Below are 24,326 nucleotides of genomic sequence, written 5' to 3'. Positions count from 1 at the left end.
AGTAAAATAGTTGGAGAAATGAGAAAAGTTGTGTTTTTACTTGATATATTTGACATAAATGGACGAGTTTTTATTTGGTTAAAATTCTCCTTGAAATCACTTATAAAGTCAATGTGTTGGTAGAACGTTGCAGTGAAAGAGCAGTGAGCTGGTAATTCTTGGTGTGATTGAGTGAATGAGGCCAGCGAGCAGAAGTTGCTTATGTAATTCATCAGCTTTTTGTCACTGTGGATTTACATAAATAAAGTATTTATCCCATTCGCTCCCTCATTGAGATTCACTCCAGTGGAGAAATCATGATAAATGACAAGCCAGATGTACGTTGGGATCTGTTTCCTGAGGCTTGGGATTTTGTCACATCATCTCACAATGACACAGTATGGAGAAAATCAGGACAGGCTGCACTTTACATGGCTTTCACAACCTTTAGAGAACATTTCTGAGCAGAATTCCTCTGTAGATGCAGGCTAATGAGGACATCCATTTGGTATCTTTAATGCCAAAATATCAGGATATTAAGTAAAGATCATGTTCCATGAAGATATTTAGTAAATCTCCTACCATAAATATATCAAAACGTAATGTTTGATTAGTAATATGCATTGCTAAGAACTTTATTTGAACAACTTTAAAGATGATTTTCTCAATATTTATATTTATTTTTTGCTGCCTCAGATTCCAGATTTTCAAATATTGTCCTCCTAACAAACCAGACATCAATGGAGAGATGATTTACATAAAAAAATAAATAAATACAATTAAATACATACAAAAATATGTTTATATAATATTGTGAAAGTAATATATAATAATCTGTAAGACCGTATATTTTGTATTCATTGTAAATGTATAATTATTGCTATATCCACATAATGTTTATTTTATTGTGGTTTTTGTTTTATATTTAAATTTCGGCTAAATGCAGACTGCACTTCTTTGTTTCTGTACTTATACTCTGCTAAAAGACATTGAAGTTAAATCTAATCAAATCTTAATTATCTTAAAATCCTTGAAACGTTTCACTTTTTTACTGAGATATTGGCACTGTGTATCTTGAATATGTGTGTATTTTGTCTTGCTGCACTGGCAGATCATGTATTTTTAGACCAAATACACAGATAAAAAAAAACAGTCTATGAAAATAAGTCTTAGTGTCTAAAGCAGTGTTACTTCACTAGTGAATTCATCTTGTTTTGAGGATTATTTTGACATCAAAAACTAGACCATAATACAAATGCAAATATGAGTTTCACAGTCTAGTGGCAGGATAAGCATCTTTAATGTACTGATTAAATAAATTATGAGTTGAGGAGTATTTAATGCATCTTCTGCTCACTTGAGTTCTGTTTGTTACACAAGATCTTGTTTTTAGTGTCTTAATGATTTCTGGAGCGCTCGTATATTAACGACAGACTCGCCACATCCCCTAGCATCAACTCATCAGAGCCAGAATGGACGCTAAGTGGAGATTAGCTGCCGCAGTCACGAACAAACACAAGAGTTGGCGTTTTAATTTCGCCCATTAGCTGGAGCTGATTCATGCTCTCAGATCCACGTTGATAATAGCCATTAGACCCTCGGCCCTTGGTTGGATGGGATTAGCATGTGAAAGGCAGCGCTCTGGGCACTAGCGGCTAATGTAATTACTGGTCAAGCTGCAGAGAGACAGGACCCCATTCTGGGCGGCCATCCAAAACAGACCTTCTGCTCATATGCTGCTCTCGCTCCAGAAATAACACCAGATCTTCAGGCCTTGACCCATTAGGCTGCTTTAATGAAAATGTTAAATTAATTAATTGATTCTAGGGATGCAATGATACCATTTTTTCAGAACCAATCTGATCACACAGTTCTTGAGATGATCAACTCTTAAACCATCTGAAGAAACAAACAAAGCCTTACATTTAGAGACACAGTCAGTGACATAAGTTGTTGTGCAGTTGCACTAATGGTCCATCAGTCTGAGCAATTACAAATAATGCCATAAACTATATAGACGTCACATTCAGGAAGACGGGACTATCATGTTGCAATGCATCAGAAGTTATTCGATCTAAGTGAGGGTTTTTTGCTGTCAGAGGCTCGCTAACATTTCTATAGCCTTCAAAATGCAATCACAATCTGGATACTGTCTTCACATTGCGGGTTTGTTTGGTCCTGAATAATCGTTTTGTTTATTTTTGATAAAATAGTCAAAATGTAATATGTTTGAACGAAAAACTAATTGTATCTGATCAGCAAATTCTCATTAATTCTTGAAAAATTTAAAGAATGTGTTCAATGTTATTACTACATTTTCACCTTGTGTATTAATTCAAATTATATATATATATATGTGTGTGTGTGTGTGTGTGTGTGCGTGCGTTTGTGTGTTTGAAATCTCTATGAATACATAATCATTAATAGAAAAGGAATGGAATTCCTTTGAATTTGTAACTGTCCAGATTTATGAAACCTACATATTTATTTCTAACAAAACATAAAAATATACATATTACTCTGAAACGTTTTTTTGAGACTAAATACATTAATTTTACTTGCTTAAACTTTCACTTCAGTTGGAAAAAGTGATCAGTTTGTCATGCCGCAATGGTTTATCAATATGTGTATATATTCTTTCTTATGAAAAAAAATCAGTCCAAAAGTGTGTGAGATATGAGGAAATTGCTAGTGTTATGACACTAATATAACTTAATAGATAATTTTACAAAATATTTTTGACACCAAATATACTCCATACATACCTGGATAAAAATGACCTGAACATTAAACGTCACTTTTTTTTTTTTTAAAGGTTATATCTCTTGAAAAATAATAGAAAAAAATATAAGGAAGATGCTAGTGTTTTGACACTAATATAACTTAAAAGATAATTTTAGAAAAAATTTTGACACTAAATATACTCCATACATACTCAGATCAAAATGACCCGGACATGAAACGTTACTTTTTTTTTTTTTTTTTTTTTTTTAAAGGTTATATCTCTTGAAAAATAATAATAAAAAATCTCTTCCAGACCTGAATGAATCGTGAGGGATCTTATATGTTATGTTTGTGACTGACTGCAGTTTGACAATATGAAGCAGGTGAAAGTCTTGCTGTAATCTCAGAGATGGAGGTGTGGAGTGAGCAGGGCTTTTGATGAGAATCTGTGAGATCTTCCCTTGGACTCGTGAGACTTCTGAATGTAAGGAGAGCAGATGTGGTCCATTGATACGGCACATTAAAAACCACAGCGCTCCTCTAAACCAGGAGTCGCTCTGACTCTCCAGCAGATGAGAGACCCTCGGCTCATTTAGCAGCCAGCCTGCTTCATCCAACACAAACCATGAAATCAAACACTCGGTTCCTCTTTGATGCTGGATTTGATCCACTGTAGGCCTATAAAGTGACAGATAATCGGCCGTTATTGCAAATAAGACTAGAATACAGGTCCCCAGTCAGCAGAAATGATCATTTGGTCTTTTGTTTGTATTTAAGTCTAGCAGTTTAATGATTCAGAAAGTGTGCTGTCAGGAGTTTCTGAGTGTTGGGTGGTTGCTGAAGTGCACAGAAAGCTGTCAAAATAATGTTTGAAAAAAAACAATAAATTAAGACTTCCATAAATTTTATAATATTGCTATTGTTCTGTAAAATAATAATAATAATAATTATTATTATTATTAAATACCTTGTTATTTATAGTTATTTGTTACATTTTTGTAATTTAATCAAATGTAAATGTTAACAACAACTATACAATAATAATAATATTTTCTTACAATAGTATTTTATTATAGTAATTAGTTACATTATTAATACTATTATTACTTGCTTCTTTGTTTGACAAAAAAATCATCATAATAATTTGTTTATTTTTATAATTTAATAAATATATGTTAACAGCCAAATTTGTTAGATTTTATTGTACAATAGTAATTTAATTATAATAATTAAATTTTATTATTTTTTTAAATTATAATTTATAATTTTTTACTGTACAGTGTTATTTTATTATTATAAATATATAAATATTTTATTTTACTGTACAATACTATTATAGTATTTTTTTAAATATATATTTTTACTATTATTATTATTTTTGTCATATTTCTTTTTTACCTGTTTTATCATCCAGCAGATGTGTGTAACTAGCACTAAAGATGCACGAGACAGCTAAGGCTCATAATCAAACACCCATATGAGCTCATATGTTAATATAACATCATTTGTGTAATTATTGATGAAGTCTTAAAACAGATCATTAGTCAGATATGAAGAAACGTCTATGCACATGATAAATCACGCAGTCGTTAATGTGTTTCCAGAATGCATCATCTGTTTGCTGAATCCTCGGACGGTTTGTACTGTAGTATTAATTCTCATCACAGCATCTACGCTTTTATAATGAAATCACATCCGGCCTCGAGACAGGATCTTTATTTCAAGGCAGTAGTGAAGGCATGAGCTTCGAGCGTCTCAAGCGTTTGGGTTTTATTACGATTCCTCTTTATCCTCAGACGCAGCAGAACTGAAGACTAAACCCTGAAGGTCCAGGAAAGTGTGTCTGAGTTTCTGCTGATTCTTCAGTCTCTGTAACTTCAGTCCATCTTCTTTCATCTGCAGATTCGGCCCTGGGCGTTCAGCTGACCCTGCTTTTGTCCTCTTATCTCTCTTTATATTTTAAGATGTGAATAAATAGCACAATTGTCTGATTGGTATGCTGTGATGAATCCGCTTGATTTGTGTTTTGAATGATGTATGGATTGGCAGGTGATTCTTAAACATGACTCTTGTGTTTCCACAGCTCTTCCTGTTCCAGTTACTGAGGGGTTTGTCTTACATCCATCAGCGCTACATCCTTCACCGAGATCTGAAGCCACAGAACCTGCTCATCAGCGACAGCGGAGAACTCAAACTGGCCGACTTCGGTGAGATCTCCTGCTGCTCACATCAGATCTCACACTGACTCTCATTCACTAATCACTACGATCCGCACTTCCTTATTACATGTGTTTACCAATTCAAATTAAACATGACTCCTTTGTTTAAAAGTAACTCTGATGGATAAACAATACTGATTAAAAAAAAAACTAAATTGTTATAAAATTAGTTATATTCAGCCTTAGGAAGATTTTCCGCATCACTGGATATTTCTGCTGTGAGTGTGAAATAACTTAAAATTATATTTTAGTTGTTTAAGTCAAGAAACTTAAACTCAGTTCAAGTAGGAAAATACAGTAATAATGTAGTGAATATAACTAAGGCATGTAGTGATAGTCATTAAAGCTCGGACTGTATCTTCATGGTGTTTGGTTTTGGCCTGTTCTTCATTTATATGTGTGTTTGGATCAGTTTGACTCATACTGGCACTGCTGCTTTTGTTTGATTGCAGCAGCAGTTTGATACTGTGATACCAGTGTGTGTGTGTGTGTGTGTCACCATATGTCCAGTCTCCTGTCACAAGGGCATTATGGGTAGACACAGACACACATGGCTGCACTGACTGCTTTCCAGAGGCCTGTTGTGAGTCTGGACCAGCAGCTGAACACACGACACACACGTGTTTGACCAGCAGCAGAAGACTAGTTAGTGATGGTTAAACTGGTTATAGTTCAGTTCACTGTTTCATGTTTAAAAAAAAAAAAAAAAAAAAAAAAAAAATATATATATATATATATATAATTATTTTTTAAATAACATTTATTTCTTTTTTATGTCAACTTAGTTTGTTCATTCTTTAGCTCTATTTCTTTTAATTTTAACAGTACTGTAAACCGAATTAAATCTTTTTTTTTAAACATAATAAAGTATTTTTTATATTTTGCAATAAACTTTAAATATTGCATAATGTATTTTATATATAAACTTTAGTATTAATTTATTAAATATTTAAATAGAAGTTTAAAGTTTATTGCAGAATTTTTTTTACTTTTATACTACTTCCTGTAGTAATACAATTAACCGTAGTTCTGTATCACTCCATTAATCACAGTGCATTATGAGATGAGCTGCTCATTCTATTAATTTAACCGTGTGTTTTTTAGTATATTTTTGTCAAATTTTGGTTTCCGTCCAGATGTTTATGAATGCTTCTGCGGTCATAATGGAGAAAACGACCAGAAAAAACTTCAGTAAAAAGCTGTGAGAGAAATAGAGAAAGAAGAGTCAGAGAGAGACGCACAGACGAACACAACACGCACAGAAACAGAGACAGACTGACCAACAGACTCTCACTCACACACCTGCTGCGATGCTGATTCTTACACTCAATTACACACACACACACACACACACACACACTGACACACACACACACACACACACACACTGACACACACACACACACACACACACACACACACACTGACACACACACACACACACACACACACACACACACACACACTGACACACACACACACACACACACACACACACACACACACTGACACACACACACACACACTGACACACACACACACACACACACACACTGACACACACTGACACACACACACACACTGACACACACACACACACACACACACACACACACACACACACTGACACACACACACACACTGACACACACACACACACACACACACACACACACACTGACACACACACACACACACACACACACACACACACACACTGACACACACACACACACTGACACACACACACACACACACACACACACACACACACACACACTGACACACACACACACACACACACACACACACACACACACACACTGACACACACACACACACACACACACACACACACACTGACACACACACACACACTGACACACACACACACTGACACACACACACTGACACACACACACACACACACACACACACACACACACTGACACACACACACACTGACACACACACACACACACACACACTGACACACACACACACACACACACACTGACACACACACACACACACACACACACACTGACACACAAACACACACACACACACTGACACACACACACACTGACACACACACACACACACACACACACTGACACACACACACACACTGACACACACACACACACACACACACGCGCGCACACACACGCACAGACAGACACACACACACACACGCACGCACGCACGCACACACACACACACTGACACACACACACACACACACACACACACACACTGACACACACACACACTGACACACACACACACTGACACACACACACACACACACTGACACACACACACACACACACACACACTGAAACAGACACACACACACACACACACTGACACACACACGCACAGACAGACACACACACACACACGCACGCACGCACACACACACACACACACACACACACACATACACAGAGGCTCAGTGTATTTTGTGTGTCTCTGTGGTCTCTAACAGCTGCTGAAGGGCTGGTTTGGGTCAGTTGGGCTGCAGCATATGGTGTGTTTCTCTGGCTGGTTAATATTTTGAGAAAAAAGTCAAAAAAGCTGTATTTTTAAGGATGTGTTGTTGTGTTTTGGCGTATCGTGGCATTAGGAGAGTCATCATCACATTGCATGCAGATGATCTTCTGTGTGGATTAAACCGTGTCAGATATATGTGTTGTGTTTACACTGAAACACAGTCAATCACATCTGCTGGTTACTTTGATAAAGCAGGAACTGATGAGAATCTGTTCTGACGGCTCGTTCACTTCTTGATAAGGGACTTAATCAGTTCTGCATATGAAAAGATGACTCTAATAGACAGCGTCTGGATTCATCACAAAACATAAATTACCTGCCAAACTGTCTGGAATTGAAGGCCAAAAATTTGTAAAAATGAGCCGCTCTGTAATGAAACTCAGACGCTGGAGAGATTGTTATTAAATCCCTGTTTGATAGTTATGTTAGCACAGATATCACACAGAAGCTGCTTCAAACATGCTGTCTACTGCCTTCATAGGCTGCTAACTTTCAAGGCAGCATCTAAACTAAAATAGAAGCTTATTTGTGTGTAACCTAGAATAGATCAGACTCCTCAAGTGTGTGATTCTGAGTGCCCTACATAGACAGCATCTCCGAGTCAACGCACACAGAGAATTACAGTTGGCTCCATCAATCAGTGCTGATGCTTGCATAATATTCTAAGAATTTTCAAATACAACAATTATATTTTATATGTTTAATTATCAAGATGATTGTGCATTTTTTTTTATTGTTACTATATAGTGCATTTTTGCTAAATTACATTTGTATATTTTTCTATATGTTAAATATTACTTATTTATATTATTAAAAAAATCTAATATACCAATATGATAGCATACATTTAATATACATGAAAGTTGAATATATATATATATATATCTTCTCAACTATCATGATAATTTAACATATGCATAAATATACAAAAGTAATATCATAAAATATACATGAAAAAAAATAAAAAAATATAACAATAGTTGTTTTATTATATTAATTTGTGTATTTTTTCTGTTAAAGTATCAGAATTTTTGCTGAATTTGTTCATTAAACACTGCATATGAACATAAAAATACACAACTATTATTATACACACACAAACATCAAACATCCTAATATTTTACATGTATAAAACATATGCAAATAATATAATAAATATACAACAATCATGATTAAAAATAAAAATGTACAAATATATTTTCAAAAAACTATTATCTATTATGATATTATCCTCTATTATTATCTATATTATATTATATTATTATTATTATTATTATTATTATTATTATTATTATTATTATACTATATTATTATCTTTCCAAAAATCCATCTTTTTGCAACCCTAATATTATACATCTGTTTGATAAAATATGATAATTGTTTATTTTTATGATCTATTTGTATTTTCTGTATGTTACAATGTTGTAATAGTTGCATTTTTTTCATATATTTTAACATATATACAAATATAATATCGTAAATATATACAAATATCCTTGTATTTTAGCATATACAGATTTTAAAATATTGACTTTGTTTTCCTCCAAAACATAATTTAATTTCATAATGTTCCTGAAACATGCAGATGGCTCTTCAATGTTCTTAAAATGCCAACTGTTCGAACATTTTTGGGCACCACTGTATAACTACGGTATATACAAATTATATCAATCATTTTCTGTTCTTTTTGAGTTTTATCCCATGACTGTCACTGTGATATTTACACTGATGCATATGTCAGATGATTTCATTCAAAGTGATATGTTTATGAACTCGTGTGTGTGTGTGTTTGTGTGTGTGTGTGTGTGTGTGTCGTGCAGGTCTGGCCCGAGCGAAGTCGGTCCCCAGTCACACGTACTCTAACGAGGTGGTGACGCTCTGGTATCGTCCTCCAGACGTGCTCCTGGGATCCACAGATTACTCCACCTGTCTGGACATGTGGTGAGTCTCCATCATCTCCATCATCTCTGCATCCATCAGACTCAAAACCACATCCTCTGCTCCCACACTGCAGCTCAGCATCACACTGTGTAGTGCACTTAAAAGGTCAGACCCATGCAACTCACCAATGCACTGCAAAAAGCATTTTTTCTCGTTTTGCAGTTAAAGTATCTAAATGTCCTGCAAATAAAACATTAGAAATAAAATGAATGTCATAGTGCATGCATCTCACTATAATATAGTGCTCTAAGACAGTGGGAGGAAAAATAGTTGTATACATTTTTAAAGATGTTTAAACATTCTTAAAACAAAACTTCAGAGACGAAATGACACCAGATTGTATTACAAAAAAATTAGAGACAATGTAATGATGTTCATGCACTTTGACGGCAGAATGAGAAATACATAAATGTATATTTTCAACTCTTTCCCCGCCGTTGACATTTTTACGTCTTTTCGTGTTTTCACTGTTATACACTTGGGGGCGCTATTACACATCACACATCTTCTGAACGAGTACAAAACCTCCCGAACACAAACACACGTGAACAGGACGGAGAAACAAGCAATCTCTTATGTAAACAGTTATCACATCATTATTAGTATTATTAGCATATTAAAGCATATTAAAATAATGCGATCATCAGCAATAGACAGCATATAAATGAAACCTGCATAAAGTTACAGAGTAAATGTTGATCTAGCAAGTGGTATATGTCTGTGCAAGCTTTGGAGGTGTTGGTGGAAGCGATTCACTGGATTTATGCTACGATAATCATACTGAATATAATCCAGAAGTAGTTTTTGATAAAAAAAGAGATTTTCTCAAAATCTCAAAACCTAACTATTTTTAAGTCTTTAAAAAAAAAAAGAATGCTTTAAGCTAGAATAAAACTTTTTTTTTTTTTTTTAAGTAGCGGATTTTGGTTTATTTGAATATTCAAATATTCAATTCAATTCAATTCAATTCAAGTTTATTTGTATAGCGCTTTTTACAATACAAATCATTACAAAGCAACTTTACAGAAAATTATGTTTCTACAATATTTAGTAGTAGCTAGTAGTTTGTGCACGTTTGACAGGATTTTAGAAAAATAAAAATAATAATAATAATACAAGACGTAGTCAGCTAGATGATGAACTATCAATATTATTAATTAATAGTAATTATAGGATGCAGTCACACATGTAGCAATAATTGTTAGTTCTGTTTGTTGATTCAAGGTTAGCATCATCTGGGGTTCTCTGAGGGTCAGCATCATCTCTTCTCAGGTGTTCTGGATCCAGACTGGAGCTTGTGTAAATCCTAGTTACATCCCGTGGCAAAACATAGAAACAAAATAGAGACATCATTAGCATAGCTGCTGATCCAACAAAGTAAAATTAGTTTAACCCAAGCTAAAGAATAAAAATGCAGATGCAACTACACTCACAATTTAAGAGATACATTATTCGAATGCTTGGCGAAAGAGATGCGTTTTTAATCTAGATTTAAACAGAGAGAGTGTGTCTGAACCCCGAACATTATCAGGAAGGCTATTCCAGAGTTTGGGAGCCAAATGTGAAAAAGCTCTACCTCCTTTAGTGGACTTAAAGGAAAAGTCCAGCGTTTTGTGACCTTAGGGTGCGTGATGGGTTGTAGCGTGGTAGAAGGCTAGTTAGGTACGCAGGAGCTAAACCATTTAGGGCCTTATAGGTAAGTAATGATAATTTGTAACTGATACAGAACTTAATAGGTAGCCAGTGCAGAGACTGTAAAATTGGGGTAATATGATCATATTTTCTTGACCTGGTAAGGACTCTAGCTGCTGCATTTTGGACTACCTGTAGCTTGTTTATTGAAGAAGCAGGACAACCACCTAGAAGTGCATTACAATAGTCCAGTCTAGAGGTCATGAAAGCATGAACTAGCTTTTCTGCATCAGAAACAGATAACATGTTTCGTAGCTTGGCAATGTTTCTAAGATGGAAGAATGTAGAGGAAGTAACAGTACATCCGTCTAGTTGCAGATTGTAATCTACAAGATTCTGTGTGGTGTTTTTTGGTCCAATAATTAATATCTCTGTCTTATCCGAATTTAATTGGAGAAAATTATTTGTCATCCAATCTTTTACATTTTTAACACACTCTGTTAGCTTAGATAATTGGGAAGTTTCATCTGGTCTCGTTGAAATATATAGCTGAGTATCATCAGCATAACAGTGGAAGCTAATTCCGTATTTTCTAATAATATTACCAAGGGGCAACATGTATATTGAAAATAGAAGGGGACCTAGGACGGATCCTTGTGGCACTCCATATTTTACTGATGATAAATGAGATGACACCCCATTTAAGTAAACAAAATGGTACCGATCGGACAGGTAGGATCTAAACCATCTTAGAGCCTGCCCTTGAATACCTGTATAGTTTTGTAATCGATCTATGAGTATGTCATGATCTATGGTGTCAAACGCAGCACTAAGATCAAGTAAGACTAGAAATGAGATGCAGCCTTGATCTGACGCAAGAAGCAGGTCATTTGTAATTTTAACAAGTGCAGTTTCTGTGCTATGGTGGGGCCTAAAACCTGACTGAAATTCTTCATACAGATCATACAGATATTCATACAGTAAAATATACTGAAAGCCATCAAATTTGAGTGAAAATCATCAAAATCGCTGGCGGTGGCTGGCAACATTTTTCAAAAATGCTGGCGGGGAAAGAATTAATAAATACTTTTTTTTTTCTTTTGCTTTTTTTTTTACGTCCTTGAAATAAAACCAGAGGAAGAATGTCACAAGATTATTTTCAGAGAAATCAAATATATTATATATATATATATAAACAGATAAACTTTAAAATATATATCAAATGTTTTTTCTTTATTCTGTTTAGTTGCAGTTTTTCTGTCCTGAGCATTTCTCTCGTTCTCTCTCGTTCTCTCTGTGTGACTCGATGCTGAGCGCAGTGGAGCATTGCACTGTTTTCCTCTCTTGAGTGGCTGTTTCACAGATGCTGCACAAATCAGCAGTCATTAGAATCGCAGCCAGCCATGCTGTGTGTGTGTGTGTGTGTGTCGGTCCAGAAGACCTTCACGCTCTCGTGTCTCAGTGGATAAGCAGAATGCCATTCAAATGTCATAAAAATGTCACGTAATCTTAGATTGAAAACTAAATAAAGGTGAAATTATGTGGATTTGAAATTTCAGACTAGTGCAACTGAGAGTGTGATAATGTCAGAGTATGGTAATGACAATTGAAATGGTTATGCACATGGATAAAATCTTATCATATGTCATATTGCATCATAAATCATATTCAAATAAGGTGAGAATCAAACCTTAAATTAAACCTCAGTGTCCTGCAGCGCATAGTAATATGCTAACAACCACTCTCCATAACAAACAGATGAAATGTAAATTAAATCCACATCATATGTTTGATATAACTGTGATATTAAACATGCAGATTGTCTTTGAGTATTGCATGCAAATGGAAAGACACTACAGTATTATATTTTTGACTAATATATACTTCCATAATTCCACAGCTAATCAATCCTAGACATACATTATTTTAGAAATGATGGGTTTAAATATGCAAAAGAGGCATTATTTAATTAAATACGCACCAATTTGCATACATTTCCACAACATAAATCTGTTACACTAAAATAAGTCGGACTCAAAATTGTTTGATTTTGTTAGTTAAAGGTTTTGGATTTCTGTTTTTATCACTGCATAAATAAATTCTCGCCACGTTTTTAGGAATAAAATGTTGCTATAAAATCAGACAAATTATATATGAACATACCCCACAGTAAGAACATCCAGAATATAAACAGGAATAAACCTGAGAAGTAAAAAAGAACCTCACTGCCTTTTAAAGATATGTGTTAGACTTTAAATGTGTTATTGTTGCTGTGTAATTATATGTTTAAGTACTAAGTAATATTAATTGATTACATGTACTTACTATATGGTTAGGGTTAGGATATACTGTTTGTCTTAGGGTTACTTGCATATAATTATGCATAATTAATTGTTATTAGAATAGTAAGTAGGGATGCACCTGTTGACTGGCCATAAATCAGAACCGGACGGTTTTTGCTTAAAATACGCGATCGGCAATCGGCTGGTTTTTGGGGTTTTTTCGGCCGATTTTTCCGGAAGTGCGCTCGCGTGCACAGACTACGTTGTAATCATTCGCCATCATGTCAGTTGTGTGGAAGTATTTCGAAATCTGTGCGCAGATATATATTTTTTTTTCATTGGCTCAAGTAAAAAAATAAATAAATAATATAGATGTGGATCAATACCCTATTTTTTTATTTTTTTATTGGATGAATGAAACACTTTACATCTTTGTTTTATTCGCACCAACATTATCTGATTTTAACACTTTGGAATAATGTATTCATATAGCATACTTTTATGTAGTCTCACTGATAAAGACAATTTTTTTTTATTTAAAACCAAATTTAAAAACTAAAACAAACACTGAATGCTGATTAAGAAACATCTTATTGAATGTGTGTTGATTGTGTTGTTTGGATTGCAGAACTATGCAGGTATTGCCTTTAATTTCACATGGTTACAGTTAGGGCTGGGCGATATACAAAAAAAAATGATATCTCGATATTGTCAAATTTTTACGATATTCGATATATATCTCGATATGTTTGCATTTGCATTTAAATAATGAAAAATAAAACATGATTTTCTTTTGCCCATAAAAAAAAAAAAAAAAAAACCATAGGCCTATATGTAACTGAAGCAGTGCAAATTAAGTAACAGTTACAGAAAGTGCATTCTGTCAACCTTTTTAGTGCATGCAATTCACAATTTAAACTATGCAACTGGGATAAGTATTTTATCTTAATTATTTTAACAAGTTTGTAAGCTAAGAACACAAGTCTGTCAACTGTCTGTGGTTTTAAGAGAAGCTCTGTGGCATGAAACTATGGTCCTACTGACACTAAAAACCCTCTTAGATGGGGAGCTAGTTGCTGAAGCACATAGCTCTTATATATAAATATATATAAATGAATACCAAAGACTTTTGCATTCTCTCGGTCTATATTATGGAAACTGGTAAACATATCAGTGAAATTCCCCAATAGTAATTCCAAATGGCCATAGCCTATGTTTCTCTATTCAAACATCAGCGGTCGAGTAAGTGCATTTATTTTGCGATCACAAACGCAAACAATACAGTTGAGATCTCACGACAGAACACAGACCGGCTGAACGACGCTTTCATTAGATCGCTCAATTCCAGCTTGTTAGTGTTTTCAGATTATCGTCAGCGGCTCTTCCGCAATGAGGAGTGAGCACGTGCGCATGGTTGCCAGATTGCTTAAAATAAGCAAACACGGGGCAGAAAATGTATCCTTGTAACAGTGGAGCTCTGATTCTGAGATTTAAACTCTTGTTATCTGACAACCGCTATCATTACAGCTCTCGTAGTAGAGGGGCGTAGAGCAGTCAGCAGTTACAGGTTCCTTTTTTGGACATTCGGCGCGTTCTTTTGGGAAAGTATGCTTGAATTTGAAATATTCGATATTCCCGATATATTCAAATTGTACATCGTCGTCAAAATTATTCCGATATTATCGCTAATATTCGATATATCGCCCAGCCCTAGTTACAGTTCATCTTTTAATTTAAGGCCAGTTCTATGTAGTTTCAACCCAATTCAGAAACAAAAGCTAAATGTTGATTTCTGTACCATCTATGTTTGTATTGAATTTAGGCTACTTACTGTGCAGTTACTGCCGTTAATTTCAGATGGTTACAGTTATTGTTTTCAATAGCCAAAAGCCAGTTTGGCCTATTAAATACCAAATAAACACCTTGTTTATGCATACTTCCCTTCTTTCTTGTTTGTTGCTTAAAAGATTTTTAAAAAAGCGGAAATCGGTATCGGTATCGGCCAGTTTGCTTGTAAAAAATCGGTATCGGAATCGGCCATGAAAAATCATAATCGTTCATCCCTAATAGTAAGTGCTTGCAACAAGTGCAACAAGGACACCTTAAAATAAGATACATTGATCAAGAGATGTATCGATGTATTGCTGTAATCTACAGACGCAAACAGATAGTGTCAAAAAACATATTTTGCATGCATTCTTTCCACTAATTTGAAGGAAGACGTGTTATGGAAGCAAAATAGCACAAAATTGCATGAAAAAACAATGGTTTTGTCTGAAACGTCAGTGAGTGAGCTGTATCCGGGGTGTGGCGGTCTAAAGATGAGTGACATGCAAATAAACATCACATCCTCATGTGAAATGCTCTGTGATTGAGTCGGATGCACTGATGCTGGAAGGCTGGATGTGTTTTCACTGCTGCTGTGTGTTTGTGTGGCTCTTGCTGGTTTGCTGTCAGAAGGACACAGCTAGAAAGTGTCATGAAACAATCTCCAGCACTGTATTATATCTACCAGGGCTGTTATAGTTAACTAAAGCTGAAACTAAATAAATAAGGCATAACATTTATGTATTTATAACAATTTTATTTTTCAATGCTTTATGTACTAAAGTAACTCTCAAACAAAAACTGCAATAAAGATGCATGAAAACATGGACACACAGTATATTTTTTCAAAAAAACAACAACAAAAAAGCTAAAACTTAATATATCCTTAATATAAAAATAATGTATTGTATTGATAATAGACTGATACAAATGATGGTGGTATCTATAAATTCACACGTGTGTTTATGTTATTTGAAGCTCAGAGTATTATTTTAAAAATATATTTATATAAATATTTTCCTTTCTGTGAGTGACTGATGGCTGATTTAATGCTACTTATCATACGATACTTCATAATTTAATGATATACTATAGTAGCATGTGAGATGCATCAAATATTGGAAAAAGTCTCTGAAAATCAGACTTCCTACCGAGTGAGTAGAAACAATGCTGATTATATTTTTGCATAATATGACAAATATATTTAATTTAATTTAATTTAATTTAATTTAATTTAATTTAATTTAATTTAATTTAATTTAATTTTTATTTTATTTTATTTTATTTTATTTTTATTTTTTTTTATTATTTTTTTTAAAAAAATTTTCCACCCTAATAAATATATTAGTATTTGGTGAATCAAGATAAGGACATCGTCATCTTCTCTCATTTTTCGTGGTACTAAAACAACACTGAGATAAGTTTGCCCCTGGAACTCAGGAAACTAGATGAAATAAAATAAGTTTGTGTTTTTTAAATATTTGATTTCGGTCAACATTTATTTTAGTTCAAGTAACGTTTTTATGGTTTTAGATGTAGTTATCTCAAGGAAATATTTTAGCTCAAAGGGGTTTGGCTGACACAAGGTTTGGGAATCCCTGTGTTTAAGTGTTTAATTGCACTGATGATGCTTACATGCAGAGTCACAGTAACACAACAATCAAGCTCATTCCTGCTTTTCCAGAAATGTTTGCCTTGTTCATAAATCTCTGCGCATTAAAAGCTTTGAAAGAAAGATTCCGATATTCATGCACAAATCTAGCATAGATCGCCGTTCCACTCTCTGCTGTTTGTTTGTGTCTCAGGGGCGTGGGATGCATCTTCGTGGAAATGATCCAGGGAGTGGCGGCGTTCCCGGGCATGAAGGACATTCAGGATCAGCTGGAGAGGATATTCCTGGTAAGTGTCTCCGCTCTGCTTTCCTCTGCGTGTAATGCCTCGGGTGCTGGATGAAGAGACATTCTCCATGAATACTAAGATATGTAGTGATAGATGACTGTACACAACGCTGTGAGGTCATGCATATTGCATCTCATGAATCCTGAAATCATTTCTCCTGTCGTTTCCCATAATGTCCGCTCTGATAATTGAAGCAGAGAGTAATGGATTCATATTCACCCTCCGAGTCAGGTAAATAATTCATACAGACCATAACTGAGATGAATAGAGCGGGCGACCGGGGTTCATGGGTGAGACAGACGCCCGCGGGCCGTGAGGGTCAACAGACAAACGTATTTACAGAGGAATGACCGGCTCGGAGAAATTCAGCAGCTGTCTGCTCATGTGAGAGAAACAAAGACCAGCAGAGTCTCTGTTTAACTGTCTAAGGACTAGTTAACCTGGAAATGTGAACTCTGTTGTTATTTTCTTACTCTCATGTCATTCCAAACCGTGGATCACAAAAAGAGAATGTTCGGGAACGAGTGGCTTTTTGTTGTCAGTTACATTTTTTGAATCTGCTGCAGGTTCCATTTTTTAATTTAAAAGTAGCAATGTGGATGTTTTTAAATATTTGAAATGGAATCTAGTTACATTCTAACAAAAGGCTGTTTTGTAACAGCATGACAATTTATATATTGTACTTGTACTTTTTTTTATTATATATATATTTTAATATATACATTTTTTATTTTATTTGGTTTTTATAAAATTCTGTAGTATTTATTAATTTTTATTTCAGTTTTATTTTTAAGTGTTGCCTTAGCATTTTTATATTTTATTTTATTTCCACCAAGTACATTTTATTTAAGTTTTAATTTTAGTTTCAGTTTTAGTGAACTATAATAACCCAACCATTATTTTAATTCTTCAGAGCTTTCAAGTGAAATTGAATTAAAATACTGGTTGATTAGATTCTTTTATTTTTAAGAACGATGATAATAATAAATAATAATAAAGTCCAGCCCTACACAAATATTCTATAGACCCTTTTCACAAGACTGTAATAAAAGTATTTTTTTTTATGTACAGTACGTACATTTATAATACTATTCTTTGTATTATATTACCTTTGCATCAAAATACAAACAGACTAGTTCACATTAATGCTGTGTTTCTAATGCTGCGTCTGTAAGAGGGACGGTAAATTTGACATCGTTCTCTCTTCTTAGTATTGTTATCAGTCTCTCCGTAATTTTTCCTTTTATTGAAAGTCATGACAACCCTATTGTTGAATTTGACTTTTCCTCTTTGAGCAAATGTGAATGCAGAAAAATATACTTATGGTACTGCTCTTCCAGTTAACCCAACAATGACGATCTTCTGAGTCTGAACCCAAACATGTGCAGAAGTGAGTTCTGTGTGTTTGAATGAAGGACGTCTTTGTTCAGAAATGCTGATTGTTTGCTTTGGCCCCCGTTCTGTCTAATTCGGCTGTGGCTGGTGCTTCTTGCTTGTGTTCCTCTTTGTCAGATGGGCTCTTGATGAATCTGGAGGAGCGCAGGGCGTCTGGCAGCTCATAGCTGTTCTCTGACTCTGACATTTTCATTCCTGTCTTGTTTTCTCACTCCTCCCTCCTGAGAGACCGGCGGCTGTCAGTCTGGCCAGCATCATATCTAACGCTTCTTTCAGAGATTAGCCTTCATTACTGCTTCCCAAAGGCCAGACTTGGGAACGAGTGGCCAGCGCTTCTGACCTTCTGCTTCCAGAGAGAGAGATGCTGCTGTTTAACAGTCTCTCGCTCGTGTTTGTGCGTTTCATTTCAGATGGAGATAAACTCACTGTGTCAAGGTTAATATCCACTTTACGCTTGTGATGCGGTTAGAATCCCATCATGCACAGCTGTCACACATGAAAGAGGCCAAATCTGAGAGAAATCGGTTTGTTTTGAAATGGGTTTTAAAAGTTATGTTTAAAATGGACATTGATTAGAGTTCATAATCAAGAAAGGTGTTTGATTACAGAGTCATGCACATGACATGTGGACAAAAATATATTTATAACTGCCACAAATTAAGAATTTGTTCAAATCATGGCTGTGTTGTTCTAGCACATTCTCTGGTTCTGATTTAATTAAAACCAGAGGATGATTTACTACAGTTGTACTACAGAGCGGGAATTCATTCCTAATTCATGGCTACAATTTGACGTTCTGAATTGTTATGTTTTATTTGTTTCCACACACAAAAAAAAAAAAAGAAAGTAAAAGAAACATTTTTTTGTAAACAGTTGTTTATGTAAGAAAATACTATTAAAATAAAAATGTCATGTTTTGCTGTTTCTTTGTAACTATTTGTGAAATTTACTAGCAATTAGTGTTGTCACGGTACCAAAATTTCAGTATTCGGTACCGATACCAGTGAAAATCCACGGTTCTCGGTACCAATTTCGGTACCGAAGCAAAACACAAAAATATGCTAATAAAAGAAAAAAAACTTTTTAGCACTAAAAATAAAACCAATGCCATTCTTTATACTTATTTACAATTGTGTTTAAAGTTTTTCTACAAGTTATATAATTTAAACACATATTTATTTTTGGTAAATAAAGGGGATTTGCTATTAAAATTAAAACATGGAAGAAATATTGTGATTTATTTCTTTAAAAAATAAAGTTTTATAAATTTTTTCAACAGTAGTAGCAGTATCACATACATCTTACTAAATAATAGTAATATTTCTAGCACAATGCCTTTATGTAAAAATGAACTTTTAGGCCTAATGAATGCATATTTGTCATTTTAACTGAACTTAAGACTGGTGGTGATGCTTAAGATATTTTTGGTCATTGAGGGTTTCTGTAAAAAAATAGTAATAGATCATATTAATTATTATTAAAAGATAATTCTACTACTAATTCTACTATCATACGAATGTATATCCAACGCACTATGAATTGATGAGCTGCTGGGTTCATGAATATTAATCACGTTGTCTGCGTTCGGTCAAACTGATTTGCTGAAATCAAAACAGGGGCGGTACTAAATCAGCGCCAGCCAATGACATTGCCATTTGCGCATTAGCTCCGCCCACTACCGGAGAAACTGGTATGTCTTCTGCTTGTTAGAAAATGAATATGAATAATTCTAAATGAACTCCATTATTTTGACAGGAGAAGACAACAAAGAATAGTTTAGATATAGCGTGTCGATTCAGCGTGGTAAGACTCTCGCTCTCTCTCTCTCTTTGCATGTGTGAGAAACAGCGCTATCAGTAAAGCGACGGTGAGTCGTGCTCCTTCACAAAGAGTTTACAGAGCATCAAATACAGGTGCGCTGTGCGTCCATTGAGATGAACTGAAAAGTTCAGATCGCTTGATGGAGACAGAACTCTGAAGCTCAGATGCTGAAATTAATGCAAGCGTCATGCGCTTCAGTTTATTTAGTAAACAAACCCGCACGTCTCTGCCATTCATTAATTCACACAGATACGCGCAGAACACGGATTCATATTTCAAACAACTTTTGACAAATTCCATGACTGTCCATATTAAAATGTAAGTTTCATTGTCATGACTGGATTTTGAGATTCCGTCCTCGTTTACTGCTTCGCGGAAATCATAGCGCTGAACCGGGTTTGAACGGGACCTCGGTACTACCGGTACTTAAAGAAACCTGTTATCGTCACATTAAAAATTTTTAGTACCGACTTTGTACCGAAGTACCGGGTCTTTTGACAACATTACTAGCAATTTCTGGTTTAAAATTAGGTCTACACAAATTTTTGTTCAGTGCACCTATTTTAATTTATGCTTGTTAAAAAAAAAAAAATCTAATCAAGTTTTTGGATCATTATGAATTATTTAATTCTCAGTAAAAAGTGCATTAATGATGACAGACAAAGAGGAGATTTTTTAACTCAAATAATTTAATCTTGTCATTTTAAATTCATTTCCATTCAGATTTGTAATTAGTCTCTCCTTTCCAGTGATTTACAACAACTTATTTCCAATGATTTGTGGAGCGTTTAAGAACACAATAGACTGGCGTAGCAGCATTGGCATGATAATCGTCTTGTAAATGTTGCTAATGATGTCACGTGTATCTCAGTGGATCTCAGTTTGAAACAGCTGCCTGTTCTTCATGACCCAATAGGACACATGAAGTGTTTTAGGGTTGAGTCGGGCTGGATTGACCTCACATAACTCCTGAGATCTGAAGCCGCTTCTCTCTGGCGGGGGAATTAATGACTGCATGTGGGTGGCTGTTGTTTTAGCCGGTCGAGGGCATGTGGTGACCTTCTGCCCAGCGAGAGCGCTAGTGAAAGGACAGCTTCACTGCTGCTGACATTTCAGGAGTGATTTACAGCGAGTCCTGCCATCGTTTACCAGCCGCTTTCATCCAAAGAAGCTCACAGTAAACCAGATACAGAATCAGTGTGCCTGGAGTCCTCATGCTCACTGGATTGACAACCAAGTTCTGGATGATATTGTTTCAGACACTTAGTAGCGAGTAAACTAGATAGTCTTCAGCACGATTGTATTGAGTTGGGATGTTATGTATACAGTTATTGTTATAGTTAGTGTTGTCTGCATTGCTGTTGAGCTGCACTGAAGATGGAGTGTTGGTGAAGTTCATCAGCACATGTGAGATGTTGATTCACTCAGGTTTGTGCTGGTTTTGCGGTGGTTTTGATGTCTGCTGTGCTGTGCTTCTTCTCTCAGCTCCGCACCGATCTGAAAAACACATGTTTGCCACTCGCTCCCGCAGGCCTAAACTCTCTCCACCCGCTCCGCTCTCACTTCAAAGCGTCCCGTTCCTCTCCTCCATCTATAATACATGAGCTGTCACTCATCCGCTCCGGACAGATGAACCACATCTGCACCACCTTCTGTTTCTGAACACCTCACAGAACACCGCTTAGAGTTCTTCATATAAACATAGAAATCAATATGTGTGCACACTTTTATTATTTATTATTTATATATATATATATATGCCATTCTAACATTTGTGATCAGTAAGATTTTTTATGTTTTGTTTTTTAAAAATGGAGTTTCTTCTGCTCATCAAGGCTGTATTTATTTGATCAAAAGTACAGGAAAATCTGATATTGTGCAATAATACTGAAATATATATTTATAATAATTTAAAGTCAGAAATCATACTAATATGTTGATTTATTGTCAGTGTTGAAACTGTTGTGCTACTTAATATTTTTTTTGGAACTTGTGATCTTTTGTTCTTTGATTCTTAAATTAATCACCTTTTGAAAGTAACAGGTGTCTAAAATTATGTTTGTGAAAGTGACTGTTACACATTGATTTATGATTGAATCATTCATTCAAGAGATTTGTTCAAAGATGCTGATTCATCCAGTATAATATATTCAGATGTTTAATAAGTCATTTAGATTAATGAAACACTTTTAAATAGACTGAGGCAATTAATATTTGTCACACAATATTTTGTTTTGGTAGAATCGTGGGAGAATCATGACAGAATTATGCTGCCGTTCAAGAATCAGCTTATAATTTATGGCAGACGTCAGAAACTCAGCTTGTCTTGTGCATCTCATTTGCATGAATTCAGCACTGATGGCCTTCCTGTTTATCTGTCCTCTTCTCTAAACTGACACACACACACACCTGCGCAGCATGTCCAGGTATATCTGTCAGTCCATCGGTCACTTGTCTCACACCTCATTGGTCCATCAGCTCATGCAAAACATGAGGAATGAACCAGTTTTCCCACAGATCTGAGCATTTCATGTGTCAGAGGAAGAGTTTTTTAAATGCAGCATTTTAAATGTCTTCTGCCTCTAAATCTTTATGTTCAAAATTAACCTGTATAATGTGTGGCACGAGCAGCTCTGAACTAAATGACAGCAATAATGACTGCTTCATTGTTCAACAAACAGTCCTTCCTCAAACCCATGGTATTCATCGAGACACTGCACAGTAACACACTGTGAACTTTAAATCAGCTCGTAATAAACTCATTATCAGCTCATATAAACCAGACAACACAAGAAAACCACAGTGACATGAGATTTGAAATGACTACATTTTTCTCTGGTTGTTCGTGATGTCAAAAAATTTAATAAACAGGACATAACTTTTATTTTCTTTAAGGAATGAGTGAAAATCACGGTGTACTCATTTTCTATTAACACAAACCCTTTACGTGTAATGCTTTAACACTTTGTAATGCATTATAAGTAACTGTAATCGAATTTAAAATGCATCATGATATTAAATATAAGATTTTACATCTGTATTATGCATTATACTTTCTAAAGGTGTAAAAGGCTGGCGAAAAAAAAGCAGCATTGCATTAATTCTTTTTGATGTAGTTCAGGGATCATGATAAATGATAAATGTCCTCTGTCAGATCACGTCAACCCCTTCCTCTGACCTTTAAGATTGTTTCATGCCATAAATATTCTGTTCTAGTGTCTTAAGTGCACGGATTAATCATTTACAGTAAGACCAGGAGCATTGTAAGAAAATAAATAGAGTTTTGAATAAAACATTTAGTGTGGTTGCTGTAATTCTGAAGGGTTGCTAGAGTGTTTCTATGTCCTTGCTTTGTTTTTGTTTTTTTCTTAAACCAGTCTGATCCGGACTGAACCGGTCTACTTCCTGTGGTCACGTGAAGGTGACCTGCTCTCAGAGATTCATGCTCTGGATGTTTAATGTCCAGGGCTCGATCTTTCCCCACAGTGTGTTTTCAGTCTAGAAGACAGATTTCACTCCAGATTGCTTTGCTCCTGAGTGGAGGTCGTTTTAAAGGTCTTGCTTTCTGAGACTGTGATAGACATAGACAGCGAGAGAGAGAGAGAGTGAGAGAGAGAAAGAGAAAGAGAGAGAGAGAAAAAGTGTGAGAGTGAGAGAGAAAGAGAGAGAGAAAGAGAGAGAGAGAATTGAATTTGAAACACCTTTTATTACAAATAAATCACATTTTGTTAGTACACTTGCTACAACACTTCTAACCGTTACATCATGTCACAAAAAAAACACCAAAAATAAAAGCATTGAAATAAAAATTACATCAAAGATGTAAAAGACAACTCTTCTTCAATAACTAGGCACAAAGCTCCTTTGCCACACCATTTCTTCTCAAAAGTGTCTAAATCCTTCGTAGACTTATAAAACCAAAAATCAACCAACACTCGTGATTTCACCAAATTTACAAACAAAACCACCACATCGTTACCAGACAATCTTTCTACCTTGTTTTTCCTGCTCATATAAATAGCTAATTTAGCCTGCCCTAAAACAAAAT

The 24,326-nt window shown here is 35.1% G+C and overlaps 1 protein-coding gene across 1 annotated transcript in view; it reads left to right on the top strand.

The window, feature by feature from the left end:
* LOC132158945 (cyclin-dependent kinase 14-like) overlaps window positions 1-24,326 on the top strand; it is a 136,250-nt gene that overhangs the window by 53,059 nt on the left and 58,865 nt on the right. Inside the window, exons 8-10 of the mRNA XM_059568587.1 lie at window positions 4,787-4,910; window positions 9,302-9,422; window positions 16,969-17,062. Coding sequence (XP_059424570.1) covers window positions 4,787-4,910; window positions 9,302-9,422; window positions 16,969-17,062 — 339 coding nt within the window. The remainder of the gene's footprint in view (window positions 1-4,786; window positions 4,911-9,301; window positions 9,423-16,968; window positions 17,063-24,326) is intronic.

This window comes from Carassius carassius, chromosome 15 (genome assembly GCF_963082965.1).
Source record: "Carassius carassius chromosome 15, fCarCar2.1, whole genome shotgun sequence".
Taxonomy (NCBI): domain Eukaryota; kingdom Metazoa; phylum Chordata; class Actinopteri; order Cypriniformes; family Cyprinidae; genus Carassius; species Carassius carassius.
The sequence above is the reverse complement of the archived record's forward strand: the minus strand, read 5'-3'. Positions and strand labels throughout refer to the sequence as shown.